This window comes from Sander vitreus, chromosome 13, assembly GCF_031162955.1.
Source record: "Sander vitreus isolate 19-12246 chromosome 13, sanVit1, whole genome shotgun sequence".
NCBI classification, from domain to species: Eukaryota; Metazoa; Chordata; class Actinopteri; order Perciformes; family Percidae; genus Sander; species Sander vitreus.
Genome location: NC_135867.1, coordinates 16,213,241 through 16,236,810, shown reverse-complemented (window position 1 = coordinate 16,236,810; position 23,570 = coordinate 16,213,241). Strand labels below are relative to the sequence as shown.

At 39.3% G+C, this 23,570-nt stretch overlaps 3 protein-coding genes and 1 non-coding gene across 8 annotated transcripts; 1 reads left to right on the top strand and 3 right to left on the bottom strand.

The window, feature by feature from the left end:
• Nucleotides 1-88: 88 nt before the first annotated feature.
• birc2 (baculoviral IAP repeat containing 2) lies at nucleotides 89-12,899 on the top strand. Of its 5 annotated transcripts, none has more exons than XM_078266562.1 (14): nucleotides 89-160; nucleotides 1,517-1,651; nucleotides 5,803-6,005; nucleotides 6,125-6,405; nucleotides 6,657-7,016; nucleotides 7,294-7,582; nucleotides 8,467-8,566; nucleotides 8,683-8,761; nucleotides 8,871-8,919; nucleotides 9,087-9,329; nucleotides 9,480-9,578; nucleotides 9,989-10,144; nucleotides 10,446-10,487; nucleotides 10,881-12,899. In XM_078266562.1, the coding sequence occupies exons 3-14, from the start codon at nucleotides 5,912-5,914 to the stop codon at nucleotides 11,072-11,074; spliced, it is 1,986 nt and encodes a 661-aa protein (XP_078122688.1). In that variant the 5' UTR covers nucleotides 89-160; nucleotides 1,517-1,651; nucleotides 5,803-5,911; the 3' UTR covers nucleotides 11,075-12,899. The 5 variants fall into 5 exon arrangements, with proteins under 5 accessions (XP_078122688.1, XP_078122687.1, XP_078122689.1 ...); XM_078266561.1 differs by having other exon boundaries at nucleotides 5,127-6,005; XM_078266563.1 differs by having other exon boundaries at nucleotides 93-160; nucleotides 1,590-1,651.
• Nucleotides 12,900-13,670: 771 nt separating this feature from the next.
• Nucleotides 13,671-16,169, bottom strand: rpl23a (ribosomal protein L23a). The gene is made up of 5 exons (XM_078266565.1): nucleotides 16,070-16,169; nucleotides 14,812-14,992; nucleotides 14,365-14,541; nucleotides 13,964-14,033; nucleotides 13,671-13,735 (listed from the first exon to the last, which is right to left on the bottom strand). Exons 1-5 carry the CDS (start codon nucleotides 16,137-16,139, stop codon nucleotides 13,721-13,723), a joined length of 513 nt encoding a protein of 170 aa, XP_078122691.1. The 5' UTR covers nucleotides 16,140-16,169; the 3' UTR covers nucleotides 13,671-13,720.
• LOC144528340 (small nucleolar RNA Z17) lies at nucleotides 14,692-14,763 on the bottom strand. Its single transcript, XR_013502893.1, has one exon. It is a non-coding gene; the product is annotated as a small nucleolar RNA Z17 (small nucleolar RNA).
• A 1,096-nt stretch (nucleotides 16,170-17,265) lies between the features above and the next one.
• Nucleotides 17,266-23,562, bottom strand: ddx52 (DEAD (Asp-Glu-Ala-Asp) box polypeptide 52). Its single transcript, XM_078266313.1, has 15 exons — nucleotides 23,428-23,562; nucleotides 22,860-23,139; nucleotides 21,926-22,065; nucleotides 21,608-21,793; nucleotides 21,383-21,526; nucleotides 21,061-21,172; nucleotides 20,897-20,969; nucleotides 19,962-20,165; nucleotides 19,783-19,873; nucleotides 19,546-19,668; nucleotides 19,310-19,460; nucleotides 18,556-18,631; nucleotides 18,089-18,160; nucleotides 17,636-17,944; nucleotides 17,266-17,434 (listed from the first exon to the last, which is right to left on the bottom strand). The coding sequence occupies exons 1-15, from the start codon at nucleotides 23,542-23,544 to the stop codon at nucleotides 17,398-17,400; spliced, it is 2,115 nt and encodes a 704-aa protein (XP_078122439.1). The 5' UTR covers nucleotides 23,545-23,562; the 3' UTR covers nucleotides 17,266-17,397.
• Between the last annotated feature and the right edge of the window lie 8 nt (nucleotides 23,563-23,570).

The following is a 23,570-nucleotide window of genomic DNA, read 5'->3' as shown; positions in this document are numbered from 1 at the left end:
CCCTAAAAAAAACAAAAAAAAAACACGCCCCTATATGCTTGCTGATTTGTAATAGGGGAGTGTTTATTGCAGGAAGGAAGTCAGGGGAAGTACAACTAGACTAACCCATTGGAATGACCTGACTCATTAGTCTAACCATCTGACTCGTCTTCCACAATACGTAAGTATTTTGTCTTATGAGAATATTCTTTCTACTATTGTACTTTATTATATTTTAACTTTGATAATCTTGGATATCCTAGGTTTTTGACTTTGAAAGAATATTAGTGTTGTTGCTATAGTAAAGACAATTTCATATGTAGTTTATATAAATATGATTCGTGTTAGCTTTGTTTGTAATATATCAAAAATATCCAAATTTTTAATGTACATTTTTATTTTTGTATGTGCCCTCAAATACATAGTTGATATAAATGTACAGTGGTGAAAAGTAAGTAAATTTACTCAAGTACTGTACTTAAGTACATTTTTGTGTTATGTTAGCTTTACTTGAGTAGTTCAGTTTAATGCTACTTTATACTTCCACTTTACAACATGTCAACATGAGGGGAATATTGTACGGTTTACTCCACTACATTTTCTGACAGCTGGAGTTACTAGTCCACAGATTTAGATTTTACAAAGAAAACATATGATCAGTTTATAAAATATGATACTGTGCTATATAGATTAAACTATCCAACAGTAAAGTGGTAAAAATATGCTCCACCTCAACCAGCTGTAGCCTACCATTTAAATGCTGATTATGTGTTAAAGAATCTGTAATAATATTTCAATAATTTCATATATTATAATAATAATATAACTCCCTGAAAGGGATAATTCGGCTCAACAAGTACTTTGACATTAATAGCCTAATTTAAGTAGCCTACATTTTGCTGTTAATACTTATGTACTTTTATTCAAGTCAAATCTTGAATGTAAGACTTTTACTTTACAGTAACAGAGTATGTTTACACAGCGTAATTACTACTTTTACTTGAGTGAAAGATATGTAGGCTACGAGTATTCTTCCATATGTGATATTAATATTTGTAGGTCATTATTATCTGTTCACATACAGGTTTCAGATTTGTTTATTCATAAATTGAAGTATTACAGCTTTCTGCAGGTTGCTGGAATTTTTTTAATGTGATTTGCAGCAACAAATGGAGGTTTTGATTTATTTCTATATAGTGAACAAGTAAATAACATTGATTTGATGATCACAGAAGCCACATGTAAACTATATACTGTATATATATATATATATATATCATTACACGTTACTCAATAAATCCACACACCACTTTACAAAATATATGGGTTGGACAGGTCCAAAATAATGTAGTTTTTAGAGCAATTGTGACAAAATAAAAAGTTTCGGGTGTTTAATTAATTAATTAGCCTATTACATAGCTTCCTTAGTATTTGCAATAAGGTCCCAGTTTTCCAGTAGATGATGTAACAACAAAAGCATTCCTGGCACCTATCGTGCTGATGTAAACCATCTGAACATAACTTTTTAACCTCATAGCACGCTGCTGGGACTGAGGGATTTACCTGAGGGTTTTTTTCTGTTCCATTTTCATTTCACCGATAACCGGAAGCACAAAGAGGCGGGTGGTGTATGACGACAACCTCCGGGACTTTCCGTACCGACTGCGAAACGGTGAGTATGTCATAGGACTGGAAAGGACTTGCTGTCTTATGTATTGTCTCGTGTGTTTGCGTCACTTAATCCACACAGTTTTATTTTCCTTTCTTAGTGCTGCTGCACAGATTAAGAAACAGGAACGCAGAGTAAAGTTTGACAGTTGTTAGCCATAGATATAACGTTATGGTTATTAGCAGCCGCTACCGTTAGCAAGCTAATGTCTGTTATTCTTGTCATGGTTTCTGTGGGGCGTTATAACATAATTCGGCAACTGTTAGCTAACTGTATGTTTTAATGAATGTTTTACTGTCGAAATGAATTTCAAATCAATCTAATCCCTCCTAAATAGTCACTGACATAGCTAACGTTAGCTAAAGCAGAAATTAACCACAACATAACCACAGCTAAAACAGGAAATGTCTGGAACCCTGAAAGCCAATTTTCTTTTTCATACGAAAGCCATCCACAGGGACAGTTAATCCTTAAATTCTTGTGCCACATGTATGTTTAACATTAACATATGATTTATAAAATCATGCCAACAATTATTGTTTTAATAGCTTGGTATTCTATGCAAAAATATAAAGGCTTTAGGCCGCCCTACACGTTATTGTAGGCCCAGTTTAATATGCAACTTAATTTTATACATTATATTTAGTAGGGGGTCCCTGCGATGTCTCTCTTTTAGTTAAGGGGTCCTTGGCTTAGAAAACGTTGAAGACCCCTGGTATAAAGAATCTTTGGTTAGGTCAAAGAACCTCTCTGGTTAGGTTTAAGCAAAAGGAGTGAGATTGGTTAGGGTAAGCCAATCAGAGGCAGAGTAGGGTGGGACATGCCTTCGCCATCCTGGGAAAAAAATCCCTGTAACCATACCTGAAACCTAATTACAAGTTGAGGAAAGTATCTAGCACATCCTGCTAGAAGAAAATACCAGTAATGTAGCGTTAAAACAAATATTAGTTATCTTTCCTATAGTCGCGCTTTGCCAGACCTTCCTCCACCGCTGCAGAGGAGGGTCTGGTGAGTCCACACAGCATTCCTGCATGGGAAAAAAACGTGCTGTGTTTCATTGGCATTTCTTTAAACCAATCACAATCGCCGTGGGCGGCGCTAAACTCTGCACGGAGCCGCTGCAAAATAGCCTCAGGAAGGAACTTGTTTTGGTGGAACATGTACGTTCAAAGGGTGTTTTAGTCGTGCAACAGAAAACTCAGATTGGACAGATAGTCTAGCTCGCTGTCTGGATTTACCTTGCAGAGATCTGAGGAGCAGTTGACCATAGTCCTCATAAATCCACCGGCGTTTAAATTTCCACAAACACAAAGAAAGCGCAAGGAAACGGACATCGGCAAAAAGACATGCATCCGGCGGAATTTCCTGCGGCAACGGAGCAATCCTGGGAGTGGAACGTCGTGGATATAGACTATCTTTCCTATGAAAGGCTTAAGTTAAATGTGTAATTCACCAGTTGGTCATAACCTTACCACCTTTACTTACGAAAGGATTAATTTAGCTAAATAATCAATTGGTCAACCAACAGGAAATTGATTGGCAGCTCTGTCAAAGGGGCATTCCGCTTATTTTCTACATTAAAGTCAGTTCACTTGTCATAAAGAGTACTACAAGCCTGTGTAAATAGTTGTATAGCTAAAAGTGATGGTCCAATACCATCTTTTTGCTTCCCGATACCGATTCTGATACCTGAACTTGGGTAACAACTGTATACTACTATCCCTGTATGGATTGCGGTGGAAGTTTTCGATACAGCAGGTGTAGATGTTTTAAAATAGGAAGGTGAAACAAAATAAGGACAGTCGAAGACTAAACCAAGTTAGGTTTTTGTATTTTATTATAAACTTGCAAGTTTACAAGGAAGCACACAGTTCACAAAAGGCACGCAGCGCTTAAGTGAAAGGTCTGTTCAACAAATAAGAAAAAGTACACAATATATATGCATCTCCAGTGAGATAGAAAGACATGCCCCCTTTCAAACATGACTCAACATTTCTTACAATCAAACATAGTCAGACATTCAGGAGCCACTTCACTTCTTCCCCTCTGTACCACTTTCCTACCCGAGGTTTAGACATCTCGTTTATCTCAACTATGTGAGAAGTCTCAACTATCCAGGGAGAAATAACAGATAGTTTAGGGTGACCTTGTAGCCCCTATCTGTTCAGCGTACACATTACGTTCCCAGACTTTGTGGCTCTTACTTTCAACATGTGAGAATAAGAAAAACTCCCTTCCAGTATTGTGAGAGAAACAGTAAAATAAATTATACAAATAATTAGAGAATCATGCTTAAATGTAAATTTGCCATCACAGGATGTGAAACATGAACAAACACAAACAATGAAGGCCCAAGAACTTTCTTTTATTATCCAGTTTGACAGTCGGTTATAATGGAAAAAGAACATAAACTACTTTAACGTAGATTTTTTTTTTAGGGCTTTATTACGTGGTATTGGATCGGTGCATAAACTCCAGTACTTCCCGATAACGATACCAGCGTTTTAGATACTGGTATCAGAACATCTCTAATAGCTAATGTCATCCGTGACTCTGGAAAAGCTTTATAAAGTCTGAGAAAATAACCCTGATGGTGTCATCTGGGTTATCTCGGCTTGGGCTTGGAGACTAAAAATTATAACAGAAATTCTGCATTACAAACAGGTGGCATGACGTATGAGAGATGTGGGCATTTACCAGGCACAGGGATTCAAACTAAATAAAGCTATTTGTTGCATTATGGGAAATGTAAGGTCCAGTGATCAGGATATCTCAGCCTCTGTTGCTTAAATTTTGACCATTCTCTTTAAAATCTGTCTCCTGTGACTTCCCTCAACTTTATGGGAATGCAATACTAAATCACAGGAGAACCCCTGTAATTGATTAATTGTTTTAGTTATTTATAAAGCAAAATTGCCAAACAATCTATGTTTCTGTACTCTCAAATGTGATAATGTGCTCCTTTTCTGTTTTATATAATTATTACTTGATTATCTAAAGTTGTTGGACTATTGGTCCGACAAAACAAGCAACCATGCCACCTTGGGCTCTGGGAAATTGTTTGTTGAAGCCATACCCACTTCCAAAAATGTGTTCTCACTTTCATTTTTACATATGTGGCATTAGAGTTAGATTTGAAAGTATTTGACAGCAAAACAAATTCTCTATCTTTTTGTTTTGGCACTGTGTTAAAACTAATTGACCTGTTTATCTTTAGTGAAATATTCAAGTCATGTACTCTTCACCATTATATGAAAGTAGCCATTAAGTGTCTTTCCGTATTTATTATCCTTTTGAATTTTGAGTATAATTGAAAATAGAGTTAGGCTATATAGATTTAAACATTGCTAATTGGAATGATGAACCTGGCTAATGGTTCTATGGACAAAGGACTATGAGTTAGAAAAATAGCCTATACAGATTTAAAGAGGTTAAAATCCGTTTTTCTGTCTTTGTTTTTCCCCCTATATTTCTACAGGTCCTGCTGTCATTAAACTAAAGAGGAGCGTCCATTATCCTTACCAAAGAAGGATTTTATTTTTTATATTAGGTTTCTGGTAATCAATTATGGCGGCTTAAACACCTACAAAAGGGATGTCTAAGATGGGGGGAGGGGTTTGAGAGCACATATCCCTTGGTCTGTGTGTCTGTGTGTCTGCACGCTTGAGACATTTATTTAATTTCTAATGTTGGTACACATAATCACATAGCACAAGTTTAAGTTTGAATGGTTAGATATGTCTGTGCTAAATATACAAGATAATAAAGTGTGTACTGATCCTGGGTGATCTGACCTCAGTGTAATATGATTATTGGTTTTGTTGAATTTACATCCACTGTGAATACAACTGAAGAAGAAACATTGACGTTTCAGCAGTTCAATGTTCAGAGGTAGTACTCTCTACTAGGTACAGGTAAAATGGGTCCAGGTGTAAAGTATAGGCTATACTGTATGTAGGGAATGGGCATCTCATGCAGTGTCCAGTACTGTGTGACGGTGGATGCTGGACTGGTAGTTTTGTTTTTTCTGCACTAAGTTTCACACTTAGCAAAACCTCACTTTCTTTTTTACTGTCTCTTTACCGTTTCTCTTTTTTGATTTGAGATAACCCTCTGCCCCCTGACCTATATTACGGTACTAATTTCTGTTGCAGTTTGAGTGAGTGTATCGGTGTGAGAAAGCGAGACCATGGGTTATCTCAAACCCCTCTCCCTTTGAAGGACATCTCTTTTGCCTTCATATTTCTAAACTTAAATTCAAAAATGGAAACTCTTGTTCAACTCAAAAACAACCCGTTTTTGATGGGGTTGTGTCGTAGTGGGCCTCCACCTGACCTACAATATGATAACTCTTCAGGTACCAGTCTCTTTTATTCTCTTCATCAGATATATATTTAAGATTATTTTTGTATCTAACCTTCTGATATGTTCCAATCTGAAGGAAGTGTGTCAGTATGATGTCGTTTTCATCCCCAGAGCTCTTCCGCATCTCCACCTTTGCTCGATTCCCAGCTTCGGGAGTCACAGAGCGAAGTCTGGCAAGGGCAGGTTGGTTCTACACCGGTGTGGGCGACCGAGTGCAGTGTTTCAGGTGTAACGTGACGGCAGAGGGTTGGCAGGCCGGAGACTGTCCAACAGAGAAACACAGACAACTCTCTCCTTCCTGCTCCTTCATCCAGAGCCTCCCATCTACAGCCAACCTGCTCTCCTCCTCTCACTCCGCCTTCTCCCCACTCCGCATTGCCCCAGCCATACCAGTAAGATCACTACAAGTTTCTTAAAAATAAGAGATATATTTTATAGAAGAAAGTTAACCCCTATATCTTGGAAAATCTTAGCTTAAAAATAGTTAATGACAAAGTTTTGTTTTTGAGGACAGAATCTGTAATTGACATATCAGAGAGCAACGAGTGCTTTTATATAAAACGATTTGACTACTGTAGTTGCCTTTTTAGTAGCATTGAACTACCTGAGTAAATTCGTAATATTTTGCGTCTTTTACTTCTAGATTTCTGGTCCAGGCCCAGCTGCTCCTAACCCGACAGTAAGCCAAGGGGAAGAGCCATTTGGCTACCTAAATATGGGCTTTACTGCTCCACCACCCTCCAGCCCACTCAGCTCTCGTGGTGTAGAGGACATGTCCCACCAGAGACCAACATGCCACAACCCCAGTATGCGCAGAGAGCAGGACCGCCTGGACTCCTTCCATCCCTGGACGCTCTCCATCATAACTCCTGCTGAGCTTGCCAAGGCGGGCTTCTACTACTTAGGCCAAGGCGACCGAGTGGCCTGCTTCAGCTGTGGAGGACAGGTGTGTATCATCACAGGAACACAAACCGGGCTGCACTCAGGAAGAATTTTTACATGTGTGAGTACACAGGGTGCAGTGTAATTATCTCTGGGCTGTAACTCAGGGTGATTCAGAGGGTCTTGAGAGACCAAGCTAACCAACTCTGTGCCCTCTTCTCAGTCACATTCAAAAACATATTTTAGAGTTCTTATTAATTTAGGAATTAATGGATTGATCATCAGAAGTGGGTATCAGATTAAAGTACATCCACCATACAACCACAGGTAGCACCAATCAGGTGTGGTAATTTCTTGATGTTGCTTTCAATGACTGAAGTTTTTGTTTGTATTTGCAGTTGAGTAACTGGGAGCCAGGTGACAGAGCTGTATCTGAGCACCAGAGGCATTATCCAAACTGTCGCTTTGTGCGGGGGGACAGAGCTGACAACGTGTCGCTGGCCGGAGCTGCCGTATCTGCATCTGGAGGAGTAACTTCTCAACTGTCTTCAGGAGCCCCAACCCTCAGTAATGTGTCCAACCCTGCCATGCAGCAGAGCGATGAGAGGCTGCTCACTTTTGTCAACTGGCCGTCTCGTATCCCTGTCAGGCCTGACCAGCTGGCTAAAGCTGGCTTCTACTATGTAGGTACGGACAATATCAAAGAGACAAGCTTATCGGAGCTTTTCCTTATTAGACAGTGACCTGATGAGGAGAAGCATGTAGCAGCTAGAAGGACGGTGAATATTGAACTTTATCTGGTGGCCAAAACTCCAAATGAAAGATAATCTGGGTCCATGTCTTCAATATCAACTTTGTATAGTGATAATAAGGAGACAGAAAAAAATCTTTTATTTGGCTTTGATTTTTATTAACTGAATTTTTTTCTCTCACATATATTAATTCAGAAAAAACATTTGCCCCTTCCCTGGGAAAAAGCCCAAATCTTACTAAGATTACTAAGTTTACATGCATTTTAGGACCAAAACAAAAGCTATACCCCCCAAAAGTCTAATTTATTGTATCCTATTTTATAGCAAATACTTGTAGAGGGCAGAGGTGGTATTTATATTTTGTCATTTAAAAGGCCCTAAAAGTCTTACACAGAATTGACTCATAAGGTGCAGATGAAAAGTTGAAATGATTTATTTTCCCTTTTTTTGTTGTTGCAATTAACAGTTTTAATACCAGTAAGAGGGTTTTTTTTTCCTTCTGTTTGGGGGGTGTCCACTGCAGACTGCATTTTTCAGTATCAGTATGTGTCCAGTTTTTCATTTGAGCTGGAAAGTCCTGATAGAAATCTTTTGAGGAACACCTGGTTATAAGCATGGCCTCATGTTAATACTAAATACAGCATTCAGATGTAGTCAGTTTACTACCAAAAGTTTCAAGCAAAAGAGGAAGTAAAGATGAAAAACAGACCTGTATTCAGATCACTAGTTATCAGTTAACAGTCATCTTTATTTTTCTCTTTTTATGAACCCCCCCCAAAAACATCAAGTCACACTGAAAGCTCTTTGTTTTCCCTAAAGGTCGTAACGATGATGTCAAGTGTTTCTGCTGCGATGGAGGCCTGCGATGCTGGGAGTCTGGAGATGATCCTTGGGTGGAACATGCTAAATGGTTTCCTCGGTAAATGCCGTTGTTCGAAAAAATTTTAATTTAGTGTCAAAATGTGTCAGTCAGAGCCCTTTCTACTGTAGTAAAAGTATAAACGTTTGTATTCTTGTACCTCTGGTTAATTGCAGGTGTGAATATTTGCTCCAGGAGAAGGGACAAGAGTTTGTTCACCAGATCCAGGCTCGCTTCCCTCGGCTGTTTGAGCAGGTCAGTAGAGAGCAGCATAGGAATATGTTAGTGGTTCGAATACTATATTTGGCATAGAACAAGTCATTTAGATAAAAAAATGCTTATTTTTCTGTTTTCTCACCAAAAGCTTTTAACAAACGGAGACAGCAGCTCCAGAGAGTTTGTGGATCCACCTGGTGAGTTTGAAATTATTTGTAGTTTCCCAGTCTAAATGGAGTTTAGTGAAATGTAATTATACAACATAAAAGGGTTTAAAGAGTCGCAGATGGAAACTTTTCTGACTAGGATAACAAGTTAGGAAGTCATATCACCCAGCCTGACATTTCTACCCTCTCTTTCTCAGTGGTTCACCTCGGTCCAGGTGAGGAGCGATCCGAGGACGCTGTCATGATGAACACCCCTGTGATTAAGTCGGCTTTAGAGATGGGCTTTGAGCGTAGTCTAGTCAAGCAAACAGTCCAGAGCAAGATCCTGACCAGCGGAGAGAACTACAGGACAGTCCAGGAACTGGTTTTAGACCTGCTGAGTGCCGAGGACCAGAAAAGGGAGGAGGAGCGAGAGATGCTGGCGGAGGCTATGGCATCAGGTACAGCTGGCGGTGAAAATATGGATGTCTCTGCGATGTATTGTGCATGAAAATGAACAACCATGAATACCAGTGTTAGCTGTGCTATCCGCTGCTCTCAGGCCAGTGGACATTTTAATACATTTCTTTTATGTTTGTCTTTTGTTTCAGATGGTTTCACTTTTGTGAAGAGACACCAGGCAGCGTTGATCCAGCGTCTGAAGAGTGTGGAGCCAGTGCTGGAGCATTTAAGAGAGCAAAATATGTTATGTAAGTTTCTCTTTCCTGTCTGTGTTGTGAGATTTGAATACCTTAGCACATCTTTTAAATGTTTTCTTACTCCACTAGTAGAAATGACAGGTAATTAGTTGCTTTGAGGTAACTAAATGATTAATGGTTCTGGGTTTATTTAATTAAATAAAGAGTTTTCCCATGAGCATGTTGTAACAAGCAGTTGGTGTAATTTTCAGTATATTCATTCATTTCATTTAGTTAAAAATGTACACTGTAGTTCAGTGGTTAATAATAATCATTTAATATACATGCTCATCAAAATGAATAATCATGACTGACAAATGATTATTCATTCATTTAAGAATAACTGGAGTGATGATGCAGCTGTAGCATCTAGAGGTCAGAAACCTCTCGATTGTAAGTAACTCTTCCCTGTTAACCTGCAGCTACCGAGGAGTATAGCGGTCTTAAGGCTCAGACGTCGCCTCAGCAGCAAACTGCCAGGCTGATAGAGCTAGTCCTCAACAAGGGAAACGCTGCAGCCGAGGTCTTCCGCAACTGGATCCAGAAAAACGACGTACACTTGCTCAGAGATCTCATGGGTACGTCTGTCCCACCACACCACAGATTTTCTGATTGCACTTAAAACACATTTGATATATTTGGCTACTAAAGGTTCAGTGTGTACTCAGATAAACTTGTACAGAAACCATCAACCTGGGCCAAACTTGAAACCAATAATACTGTTTGAACTGGAGCTTAGTGGTTTACTTAAGTCCAGATGGCATCCACAGCACAAAGCACGTTGTTCCGTCCTGAAAGCCCTAAAGAATTAGCATAAGATAGTATATTGTTTATTAACCTAAGCCTGAGCTAACTACATGTTGTATTTCACATTTTCAGCCCAATCAAACGAAGCTGCATCACCAAGCCAAGATCTTTCAGGTATAAAGACACACCTGAGCCTTAGGCAGGATTTACTATCACGCCAATTGAATGTTTTGTGCTTAATTGTTTTAACTGTGAAGCACTTTGTAACTTCTATTTTAGTCATCAATCTAAACTTAATTTCAACCCCATGATGTGAAATTCCCAAATGTAAATGATACAAGAAACTATTTCTTTGTCGGGTTTGTAATGCAGTATTTTCTGCATGAACTGCCGCCATAGCCATTAGTAGTTTGGAGCGATTTTAATTTAGAGATTACCAGTAATGTAACCTGTTTGAATACTGTGGGTCATTTGTCACCATCTAAAGATTGACAAATAAGACAAGCAAAAATGTAGACCAACACGTTGGAAGATGGAAAATAAATGGCAATCTCTTTTTCTTTGCAGACCTCCCCATGGAGGAGCAGCTGCGGCGCCTGCAGGAGGAGCGTACCTGCAAGGTTTGTATGGATAAAGAAGTCAACATCGTCTTCATCCCATGTGGACACCTGGTGGTGTGCAAAGAATGTGCACCGTCACTGCGAAAGTGCCCAATCTGCAGAGGCCTGGTTAAAGGCACGGTCCGAACCTTCCTCTCGTAACCAGATTGGCATTTGTGTAGAATGTAAGCAATATGACAACATTTTTATTTATTGGAAAGTGCGGGAGGATTGTTGCCCCTATGTGATTCATCTGTCCGAGTTTAATCCCAACATACATTCAAGATGTCACCAGAGGCCTGTACTACGACTCAAGATCAACATGCCCTAGATTTCTTTCAGTTACCCGGTTTCCGTAACCCTAACAACCGCAGTCCAGCATAAGCTGTGTCACGACGCTGGTTATCAACTAGTTCAATCAACCCAGGGTTTCCCAATCCAGCGACGCGCGCGTTATGTGTAAATCAAAACGCTTATCAATATCACTTGCCCATCAGTCAGGCACAAGATCTGACCATAATTACACTTGTGCTTTCCATAAACTGCCGTTGCTTTAGCCTATTATTTCAGTTGCAACCCTGGCAGGGGAAGCGATCGTGAGAGCAAATACAATGTATTAAAACATAATTCAAACCAGTGTGCGCATTGGCAACACACAGCTCAACAAGCCGACAAAGATACGCAATTACCACCGCTGAAAATCTATATATTTCATAAAAATACCCATCGGGGAATGTTAACGGGGTTGTCGCTCTCTAAATGTTTGAACTTTTCTGAGCGCGCCTCTCTCTCCACGCACCGAGCTCCACCTGACCTTGATTGGTCAGTAGACAGTGCTTTAACACCAGTTGATCTCTAATCTCCAACATAACCTGCTGCCGACCAGGTTAGGTGTTCAGCATAAGTTACCAAGTGATCCACCGTCGCGATACACAAAACCCTGGGTTGAACCTGAAGTTACCTCATTAACGCCAAATCTTGCTTCGTAAGTACAAGCCTCTGGTTTCTTCATAATCTAAACAAACAGCTGAAGACAGAACCTAATCTGATAGAGATGACAGAATACAGTCGGTTGTAATGTTCAGTACAAGATAGGCCTGCACGATAGTTATAAAATCGCGATCTCGATTCACCCGTTCCGATTTAATTTTGTAAATTTTTCCCCCTCCAATTTATTGAAAGCATTTGACATCGACATGTTTTAATTATGTTAAGACATGTTCAAGGAGTTCAGAGAGCCTGTATCAGGGCCATATTTAGTTCAATGTGTTATTACTATTTCTGGTAGCCTACTGTACTTAAATGGCCAGTATGTACTTTATTTTCTTTATTCATTGAAGCCTCTATGTTTACAGGCTTGTAGTGATGCACAGTGTGCTATATGTGCCAAAACAAATCTGTTTGGTACTGCCAATTTGTTTTATTTTGTCATGGTTCATGTGTGCAATAAACATTACACTTACACATTACAGCTAAAGAAATCGCGATTCATATTTCCCCCCCGAATCGTGCAGGCCTAGTACAAGACTGTTTAATATATTGATTTAATCTTAACACTTCTGCTGGCATTTATTACTAAGGCTGGGTGATATTTTTGAAATCATACTGTATACGTATCATGTTATCAGTTAATACCACAATATGGGAAAAAGTACAACATATAATCAATGTTAAATCCAATGAACTGTGTTCCATTGTTACTCATTCATCTCAACTCTCCACAAATGTAAAACTAAATTTGATTTGAATATGATTGTATAACTGCAACAAATAGTTTGTTTAAATTTAATTTTTATTCAGATGCATCAATGAGTCATTATGCCTTTAGTGTGTTGAGTAATGGCAACTAAGGCATTTTCTTTCTGTACCACCCAACTTTTAAACTGAACTGACTTTAGTGCATCGCTGTGTACTTTCTCCAATGTAACTACAGCTATTGTTTTTCCTATTTTAAATAAAACATGGATCTATTCTGTCCTAAGTTGAAGTTTACATGTACTAGTACCTTTTTCAGACTGGTCACTAACATCTGGTGATAGAAGTCCTGCATTTCCCCTGAGCTTTCACACTAGAAACTGGCAACATTGACAGCTGTCAGTTTAGTAGTCTGCACTTTGTTATTCAGTGAATGTAGGGAACAATAATAAACCTGGAACCATGTGCTCTATCTTCCACTCCAAGCATGCTTTTTCACCAAGTCCAATGTAACAGTTACCTTTTAGCAGTATGTAGTAGACATAACATTAAGGTTTGCCCCTTCGCCTTAAAACCACTACTAGGGCTTAAGTTACAGCAGCAGTAAAAATACAATAGTAACACAAGATGCCAACACTATAGAATAGTATACGTTTGATTACATGTCAAACTTACTAGCTTCTGGTCACCAGAACATCACAACTTGATTGTCAACTTTTCAGTGCAGGACAGAAAAAATAAACCTTAATTGGTCAATCACACATACAAAAGCCAAACACAAACTACGCTTAATTCCTAGCTTCCTACTAACACTCAATTTGATGCCTGGTACATCTTACATTAATGAAACGGTTCTTAGAGAATGTTGCACGCAATTTTTTACAAGATTGAGCGCCAACAGTCTCCCTACTCCTATACCAAAACTGAACTCATAGCTGACAAATGTTTAATTCTGAAAAATGTAAATAACTCAATGACCGTGGTGGTAAAAGCATGTAAAACCTCATTCACTGTACGCGCCCATGTGTAAAGACAACTCACAAACACAAGGACACTGAATCAGTTGTAGTTTATACAAATATTTATTCTTCCACAAGTCTCTTCTGCCACAGTTTAAATGATGCCAATCTGTAGAAAAGAACAGGACATTAATTACACTGATCATCAACAGAGTGAATACATCTGTACCTGCAATCTGGCATCAGTGGTTCCTTTGAATGCATCATGGACATTCAGATATAATAAAAGTTTACATCACTTGCACAGGATTGACAACTTCTGAAAGTTAATACAACCCATTATGTTGAACTAGCTTTCAAAAGCCCATTTTACCCCGTTAAATGATTGAAGACTCACCTTGTTAGCAACATCCAACGCATCGTAATCTGGTGCGAGACGAACGTACGCCTTCTTCTCACCATCGGGCCTGAACAACGAAAGAAAGGTGGAAAGTAAGATCTATGCTATCAATTTTATATTTACAATGGGAGACTCAAGTTGTTTGAGGACCTATGTTGACCACATTTTGGACCAATATTACAACCGCAAATTATGTTTAATATGTCATATGTTTGGAATCACCCACTAAAACTGAGTCCAACAACACAAACTTTAAACAAATGTAATTATAGAGTCAATGTTGATGTTCTGGCTTGAATTAGGAACAGTATATTAAAAAGGAGTGCACAAAGTCATTTACCCAGTATTTCACCAGGACAACATGAAATATTAAGCTCAGCGTGGGTTAAGATTTCTACCTGATGAGTGTGTTGACTTTGGCGACGTCGATGTCGTACAGCTTCTTGACAGCGTGTTTAATCTGGTGTTTGTTTGCCTTGACGTCCACAATAAACACAAGTGTGTTGTTGTCCTCAATCTTCTTCATGGCGGACTCTGTTGTCAAGGGGAACTTGATGATGGCATAGTGATCCAACCTTCAGAAAAGATATAAATTAGGCCAAATAAACAACACCAAAGCACCACAATTTTCTGGTCAACAAAACAGACCTGTTAATATCTACCAAGTACTTCACAAAATGTGCCTTTTCTGATTGTTCTAATGTAAAACAAAATAGTCAAAGTCGGGTGCATCAGTAGTTTATAAAGCTGGAATCATGCTTTTTCATACTTTGATCGCTTTTACCATCATATGCACCAGGTTTAATCCCTGCATTTTGCAGCAGCATGCAGTCACTGTAACTCACTTGTTCCTGCGAGGAGCACTCTTGCGGGGATACTTGGGCTGCCTGCGCAGACGAAGTGTTTTAGGGCGACGGAAGGTAGGAGAAGTCCTGATTTTCTTCTTCCTCTGGCTGTGTACACCCTTGAGCACAGCCTTTTTGGCCTTCAGAGCCTTTGACTTGGCCTCAGTCTTGGCAGGGACAGCTTAAATAGAGAAATACCATTTGTTAGACTGTCAGCTGTTCATGCAGTTTGTAATTTGGTAATAAGCCAAAAGACAGTTGGATTTGTTGAAAACAGCATCATCAAGTCTCAAGTATTTGATGTGTTGTACTCACTAAAATGAGACCTTAGACTAGGGTTTTAGCTGACTAGAGTTTGATATTCCCTTTAAGACGTGTCACTTAGTAAAGCTACATTTACACTGACAAGCTGAGACATTAAAACAATCTTTACTTCTGTATGAAGCTAACGTACAGTTGTCTTGTCTAACGTTCAGTGGTGTAACGTAATCGGACCACTAAAGCACATTTTCCTGGACAAATAAGTGTAAAAATTAAATACTGGCAACCAATACATACACACCTCTATTTCCATATATATATATATATATATATAAACGTTAGCTATATAGCTAGTAACCGTTTCAATTCACTGCCTCGGATATGTTGTGTGATTGTGGCGTAAATATACAAGTGATTAACGTTAGCTAATGAATATTAACTTAAGGCCGTACCTCTTATTCTTAGCTACGTTACAGAACCACGGTTATCTCCAACTAACGAAAATGGCCAAGATGTTAGACATTGGTTTGTTTTCCTGCAATACAACTACAACTTGGCTGTTAACTATCACGTGTAACGTTTGCTAATGAAAAAGCACCGCTGAGGTGCAGCAAGTGCTAACATCCCTAAAATAACCAATCTACCAACCTATTATATACCAAGCGTTACTAAGACATGGCCTAGCTAAAACGCGTTCATAATAAACTGCAGCCTAGGAAGTAATCAGGACAGAGTAATAGATGTAACGATAGATAGACATACGGTTTTGGTGAGCAAACGCTAACATGCTTATATTAGCTTAGCATCACGTTCTGGCATACATGTAGGAAAGACGATATGCGTTATCTACATATTTAGACAGTTGACAGCAATATCCTGGGATTACTTAAACCACTGTCAGTTTATCCTTAAATTTTGGTCTCATCTAATGGACCTTAAATGCGATATAATTGTGAATTATACGAATTATTCATTCAAAATGATTAGATTGACAAACCTTCCTTCTTCACCTTCGGTGCCATGTTGAGAAAGGAAGACTGAACGGGGTTTCCTGCAGTATAATGCATGGGCGAGATCTCACAGCCGATGTATCGCGATATTTAAGAAAGGTCCTCTGTCTCATACATCCATGCTCTGTCTGGAATCCACCCTCACTGCAGATGAGGATACTGTCTATGGATAAGGCCCAATAAACTCTTTGTTAAACTATCTGTATATCAATCAAATTTGGAGTGATAATCTTTTGTTTTTGGTGGCGGGGCTACTTTTTTTTGTACATGAATAATAATATAGCAGCACGTGATGATGTTAAAACAAGAAGGCTGTGAAAGCTTACATTTGTTATTCTTTGTTAGATTTGGCACTGCATATGTACACCATGTATTTTTTGTTTTTGTTTGTTTGTTTGTTAATGAAAAATAGTCAATCTGAAGCAAATCTGGCTACTATAGCTTTCTTTACTTCAGATTGCCACCAGGTTTTTATTCTTCTGAGAGTGAACCATCATAAGCTTTAAAACGGATTAATAGCATTCCATGCTAGTGGTTGAAAGATGAGTTGCTCTCAGTGAGTTTAAACTTTTCCCACACCAAAGTAAGGCATAACAAGGTACCATTTTAAAAATACAAAATTGTTTGGCTAATTATATTACTTTATCCATATGACAGATATACTGCACATATGAAAAATCAGTAAGTTGCAAAATCATCCAACTGACTTCCATTAAGCAAACATATAAAGTAAAATTGATCCTTTCAATAGTCTGAATATTACTCTAATCAGCTCAAATGTGGAGGGTACAACTGTGATGATTAAAGAATCTTAAGGGAACTTGTTTCCCCATATCTCTCACAACTGCCTTCCATTTGTTTTATTTCTTTTTTTTTTTTTTTACTTTTTTATGGCATATTATACAATGACTTTATGACATACAATACTATAATTTGTGACATAATATACTATGACATTTTTTACTTTAAAAAAACTTAATGACTTAACTATACTACAAAAAACCTTAAAACTTGAAATTGAATGCCCTATCTTGTTCAGTGTACATGAGTCAAGCTTGTCAGTTGAACGTAAAAATTCATCACTAATTAAAGCCTTCATTTCTCTTGAAGATTGTTTGTTAAAATGTTCAGTCAACGTCGCAAGTTGCAGGTGAGCAAATGAAGAAATGTATACACATATGTATATATATATAAACAGTTTATTTCATACTCTGATAATACAAAGCACGTGTGAAAATAAGCAGTAAATCAGACGGAAAAAATAAAATTAAAATCCACGTCCATCTTCATATCAGTCTACTTGTACCACTCTCATCTATTGCTCTTGTGGCTTATTTTTCTTCCCCTTTTTCCTGGTGGACAGAGTTGAAAAAGAAAAGAAAATCGTGTCATATCTCTGAAGCACACTGTCAGATATAAAGTCACCCGTTATGGCATAAAACAGATCTAGTCACTTTATGTTTGGTTATGGTTGACAGGCTGTTGATTGCATAATCATACATGAATACATGACAGTTTTTGTAAAACACACACACACACACACACACTCTTACTTTTTTAACTTGGCCCCAGAGGAATTTGATCCCGTCTTCTGAGACGCCTTCTTGTGTTTTTCTCTTCCCCCTTCTTTCTGTGTTTTATTTCTTCTCTTCAGCTCCTGTCCTTTTGTCATCTTTTCTCCTTTCTGCTTCTGTACTGCAGTTTGAGATCCATTTTCTTCTTTCTGCTTACCGCCCGCTGCCTGCTTCTCTCCTTTCTGTCCTTTATTTGGAGCTTTGCCTTTTTTCTTCATTAAGAAGCGAGGGGTTGTGCAGATGGTGCTTCTCGTGGGAGGTTTTTTCTCAAGTCTCCGCTTCACTTTGCTAAACAGACAAATACAGATAGACTTTTACAACCATTTTACCAAAACTTGGTAAAAATCGATTTAGCAAGAAAGAAAAGAGCAAAAATGTCTTTGAATGTGTTGGTTATTGTGAAACTTCAATATCGTCATCCATCTGCTTTACCTGTGTATCTTCTTGAAGCCAATCATGTAGTCGGGTACAGGACAGCCAGCTTGTTTTATGACGTTGGCGATGCTGTTAGAAAGACATGTAAAGATAAATATAAGAGTAAATTGTAGAACACTTCAAATTTTGGGAGCTTGCACTACTATGCGCCCAGACTCCCTCACTTTTTACCTTTGTATGCTGCTTTTGTCCTGCACCTATACATCTGATAACCGGGTTTTTTTAAAGATTATTTTTTTGGGCTTTTCCGCCTTTAACTTTTTGACAGGACAACTAGGTGAGAAAGGGGAGCTGCTCTACCCACTTATCCAACCCGGCCACTGCCCTACCAAATCTGATGTCATGAGCACAGCCAGACATTTATTAAACTAATTATTAAACTAATTTTCCAGAGTCACAAACACAAAAACAGCTGTTCATGTTTATATATAAGGAAAATCAGTTTGCACTTTGTATCCACATACCTGCGCAGCAGTGGCTTGTCATTTTCTGTGAAAAAGGTGATGGCCTTCCCCTTATGTCCAGCTCTACCAGTCCGACCTGAGGAGCAGCAAACAGAATGATATATGAGGGGGGAAATGAGCAGACAGGGAGAGAAAGACGAGAAATACCTGATAGGAGACAACACAGGAGTAGGGCTGCAACTAACAATGCATGTTATTGATTAAGCTTTTTTTTGTTATTATTCGATTAATCATTCTGTTTGTAAAATATACCACAGTGACACATGCCCAACAAAAGCTGCCAGATTCCGCCAAACTTTTTCAAAACCTAAAAAATTCACAATGCTATCAAATGAACAAAACAAGCACATCTTCAAGTTTGTGAAGCTGTTCCTAGTGAATGTTTGGACTTTTTACGTAATAAATAATAATTCACCGTTATCAACATGATTTATTCATTCATTCAATGTTATTTAGTCAATTTATTTTTGTCAAATTATAACAGAAGTTATTTGGGACACTTCAGAGTAGGTCTAGACCACACTATAATTTACAGAGACGCAACAATTACACCCAAGGGCAAGCATTTGGTGCAACAGTTGAAAGGAAAAACTTCCTTTTAACAGGCAGAAACCTCAGACAGAACCTGACTCTTAGTGGGCGGCCATCTGAGACACAGAATCACATTTAAGTCCACTAACTAATCAGGTAACAGTTTTAGACCAATATAAGATTATCTTATTATAAAATGATTGATTATATATAAAAAACTAACCAATTCGATGGATGTACTCCACAGAGCTGGTGGGGAAGTCGTAGTTCAGCACGAGGTTGACTCCTTTAAAGTCGATTCCTCTGGCGAGCAGAGCCGTGCAGATCAACACCCAAATTTTACCAGACCGGAAACTGTTCACTACGTTGTCCCTCTGAAACAGAAAGGAGGAAGGTGAATACAAGGTTGCACTTCAGTGACACAGAGAGGACCCATAACACAGTGTATTAAGTGCGTACCTGCTGCTGCGTGCGGTCTGCATGGATCATGTCTACATTGATGCCTTCGTACACCAACTCGTGGAAAAGCTCCCGTGCTCGGTCTATGGACTGCACAAACACCAGCATGGGAGGCAGGAAACCCTGAAAATGGCGAGGACATCCACGTGTACAGAAATAGAGCTCGTATTAATACATTTATTAAACAAACTCAATTATTTACCAGCTTGAAAAGTAACCTCTCTGGAGTGTCCTTACTTTTTTGATGATATCTCTCATGGCCACCAGCTTGCCGTTCTCTGTCCCAACAAACAGCAGATCCTGTTCCACAGAGTCGACTGCCGTATTTCTGAGATGATGATACATTCATTTTTCTAATGTGAGAACAAGATTTTATAAATCCATCAACGTATGGAGTTCTACAAGTAGATAATTACCTGTGTCCAATGTTGACAGACACCAGGTTGTCTAGGTTCAGACGGCACCACTGCTCTACATCTGGCGTGCAGGTGGCGCTGAAGAAAGCCCTGCGCACCTTTGAACCAGAACAGGCCAGAAAGACTGCGGCGAGCTGCTCCCTGAAGCCCGTCTTACCGCCCTCAAACAGCTTATCAGACTCATCGACAACCAGCCACTCCACACTGAACACCAACAAAAAACAACAATCAAGCTCCCATTTTTTGACAGTGGGGAGGGAGGGAGAGAGAGAGAGAGAGAGAGAGAGAGAGAGAGAGAGAGAGAGAGAGAGAGAGAGAATGCAACAAAAGGTCCCCCAACAGAATCAAACAATGGATGTTGTGATTATATGGTATGCGTCTCAACCTGTGGAGCACCTGGAGCCTGTACCACAAAGCCAGATTAAAGCGATGCTTACTCCATCACTGCAGCAAAGAAAACTGAGATAACTTTGTGATAATTGGGAATAAAAAGTATATCCTTTGTTGTCTTGTGTGAAAAAGAATCCACACAATCAATTAAGAGAAACAGACTAAATTAAACATGATACAGGCTTCAGGACCCTACCATTAAAAGGTAACCTGTGGAGTTTTTGACCGGTCATCTCCACCATATGGTGGTATTTATTTTTGAGTTGGTCCAACCGTTTTATTTCACTAGTGCAAGCGCACTTGGGTGACGATACACAATGCTGCAAACGAATGCAAGCTAGTAAACATGCATGTAAACAGTGTAGGTTTGCAAATGTTTTATGGGGACGCAAAATGTATTCAACACATTTGTTAGACCTCAAGGATTCAGTGGTAACAGTAACAGTGAATGGAAACATAACTTTGTCAGTTTGCAAGAAATCTTTACGGGGAGGGGGGCACCTTTAAGAAAAAACAATTTCAGAGAGCAGCAAATTCAGTGTTACCTGCTGAGGTCGAGAGCTGGAGGATCCTGCTTGAGAAGGAAGACGAGTCTGTTTGGAGTACTGACGAGTATATCTGCACAGAAATGTAGGAGGTAAACTGTGAGGTAAAGGCAATTCAGATTTCAGATACAAATTTGTCTATGAAGACACTTTCCATGTCTTACCGTATTTTTTGTTTGACTGTGGTCCATATTTCTTGGCTGCCAGAGAGGCTTTGTCCATGATGTGAACTCTAAATCCTACTCCCTCCGACAGGCGGAGCAGCTCTCTGTAGGTCTAAACACAACACAACAAAACGGACTGAAGATGCATGCAAATGTGTGTATGATTATTTAACCAAAAAAAACTTAAGCAGTAGCTGGAACTCCCACTTTATTCAATAGGGATTAAAACCTGGAAGCTAATGTCTTCACATCTCCTTCCTTGATATGAATAAATATGCCAATATCATGATATAAAAATCTGGACAGTGTGTGTGTTGTGTACCTGGTTGGCCAGTTCTCTGGTCGGGGAGATGACCACAGCTCTGAAGCCCAGGTTGGCCGGCTGCTGCAGGTGGGCGAGCAGCGGGAGACAGAAAGCCAAAGTCTTTCCTGATCCTGTGGGGGCGCAGGCCAGGAGCTCCCGACCCTGACAGAGAAACCAGACACATGGAAAACCTCACATAACAACCGTCTGTGCGTGTGTGTGTGCTTGTGTGTGCGTACTCACATGCATCATGAGAGGTATTGCCTGCATCTGTACTGGCGTCGGGGAGTTCAGCCCTGCGTCTTTGAGGTTCTGAAGGACACGTGGGTTGAGACGATACTCGGACTGGAGCTCCTCAAATGTGCACACAGGGTTGGGTACATCGCAGCCGTGCACATTTATACGGTGTTGAGAGCGAATACGATTCACCTAAAAACAAATAGAGAGAAAGGGATTTTACACAGGATAGAGGGAAGAGTAAGAGTACACATTTCATTTATCAGAATCATAAACAATATCTTTATAATTTTCCTGTGCTGTGAGTTGTGCACGTATGAGGACCTTTTCCTGTTGAAGATGCTTCAGCCTCTTCAGCGAGGATTTCTCCTTCCCGTCACTCGGCAGGTTTTGAATCTTTCTGTCCAATGCGGAGGTCCAGGTGATGCCGCTTCCCTCCACGTCTTTCAGCGCTCCACCACCAACTTCAGTCAGACAGAAGACAGCAAACAGCAGTGAGTCTCTAACCCTGGACAGCTACATAACGTTCGTTTTAAATGTCATCACATACCACTGTTGATTTTAAACATTGGCCACAATGGACTAATACAGAGATGGTACAACTACCTCTCTATAAACAGTATGGCAAAATCTCTGAGAGTTGCCAAACGTATATCATCTGTCATTACACATCATCATCGGACCCCAAACCTGGAATTGCTATATTAAGAATAGTTGATATTCATAAACAGACACAAACTCACTAGTCATTTTTTATAATGTTTAGCAGCCAACTTTCTGTCTCTCCAACACTTACTTTGTGGTTTAAGATGGCACATTACACATATTTTTTATTATTATTGACATATCAATCAATTATTTTCAAGACTACTCAATGAAATTGTTAAGTATAAAATATATATTTTTAAAGTAAAAAATACCCGTCACAAATCTTCACATTTTAGAAGCTGGGCCCAGAGAATTTTAGCCATTTTTGCTGACTAAAAGACATAAAGATATATGGTCTAATTTTTTTAAAGAGTACAGTGCAGATACATTCCTGTATTTCAACTGTTTTACCAGGTCCACTTTCTGTCTCCCTACACCACACAATACAGACATTACACATTGACATCAATTTCATTTTTGAACTGTTTTTGTACATGTATCATCCAGGATATGCATATATAAAAAACATCTGGAAATAACCACAGTCAGCTGCTAATCAGTTAATGCCTAAATTGGTCAGCAGCAAACCGAACCGCCACATTTGTATTACCTTCCACCTCCACCTTGTTGCTCTTCTTCTTTTTCGTCCTCACGTCTTTCTCCCTTTGCTTCCTTTTCCCTCCTGCACCAGAATCTCCACTTTCACTTCCCACCTCATATTCCTCTCCATCATCATCAACATCACCACCATCATCATCATCATCATCATCATCCTTCTCCTCCTCCAGTGCTATTAAACTGCTCTGGGATCCATTCGTTGGTCCTGTTCCAAAGTAATCGATCGCAGAGAGAGCATCTAAAGACGCTTCTCCTCCGTGAGATCTGGCAACCTGTAAAATAAGACACGGGTACGTTCACTATCAGTGTATACTACACTTGTGTGACATATTGTCCAACCACTCACCAAATAATGCGACTTTAAAGCACCCAACCTCCATAAAATGTAAAAAAAAAAAATATATATATATATATATATATATATATCCAAAAAAACAAGCATTGCAGCACATTTTCTGGTACAAATCAGGGTTAGCCAAACTATATCAAACCGTGGCTCGTTCTGTTATCAATCACTAATTTTCGTCCGGTATATCACCAGCTACACATGTCCCCTTTACCTTAAACCGAGCGGCGTCTTGACCAAACTTCTTCAGGTCAAATTTTGCTCCAGCTCCGAGTTTCCGAAACAACTCGAAGGCGTCCATTCCTCCAGCAGCGTGGTGGTCTGTCCGCATCCAGGCATCACTAGTCAACATCCGGA

Coding starts and splice junctions, on each gene's coding strand:
- birc2 (XM_078266562.1), top strand. CDS start 5,912: ATGGAAACTCTTGTTCAACTCAAAAACAACCCGTTTTTGATGGGGTTG. Junction 8,920..9,086: donor AGAGTTTGTGGATCCACCTG/GTGAGTTTGAAA, acceptor TCTCTTTCTCAG/TGGTTCACCTCGGTCCAGGT. Junction 10,145..10,445: donor CTTGCTCAGAGATCTCATGG/GTACGTCTGTCC, acceptor TCACATTTTCAG/CCCAATCAAACGAAGCTGCA.
- rpl23a (XM_078266565.1), bottom strand. CDS start 16,139: ATGCATTATACTGCAGGAAACCCCGTTCAGTCTTCCTTTCTCAACATG. Junction 14,993..16,069: donor ACCGAAGGTGAAGAAGGAAG/GTTTGTCAATCT, acceptor TCTCTATTTAAG/CTGTCCCTGCCAAGACTGAG. Junction 14,034..14,364: donor AAAGTCAACACACTCATCAG/GTAGAAATCTTA, acceptor TTCGTTGTTCAG/GCCCGATGGTGAGAAGAAGG.
- ddx52 (XM_078266313.1), bottom strand. CDS start 23,544: ATGCGGACAGACCACCACGCTGCTGGAGGAATGGACGCCTTCGAGTTG. Junction 21,527..21,607: donor CAATACCTCTCATGATGCAT/GTGAGTACGCAC, acceptor TTTCTCTGTCAG/GGTCGGGAGCTCCTGGCCTG. Junction 17,435..17,635: donor TCTGGGGCCAAGTTAAAAAA/GTAAGAGTGTGT, acceptor TCTGTCCACCAG/GAAAAAGGGGAAGAAAAATA.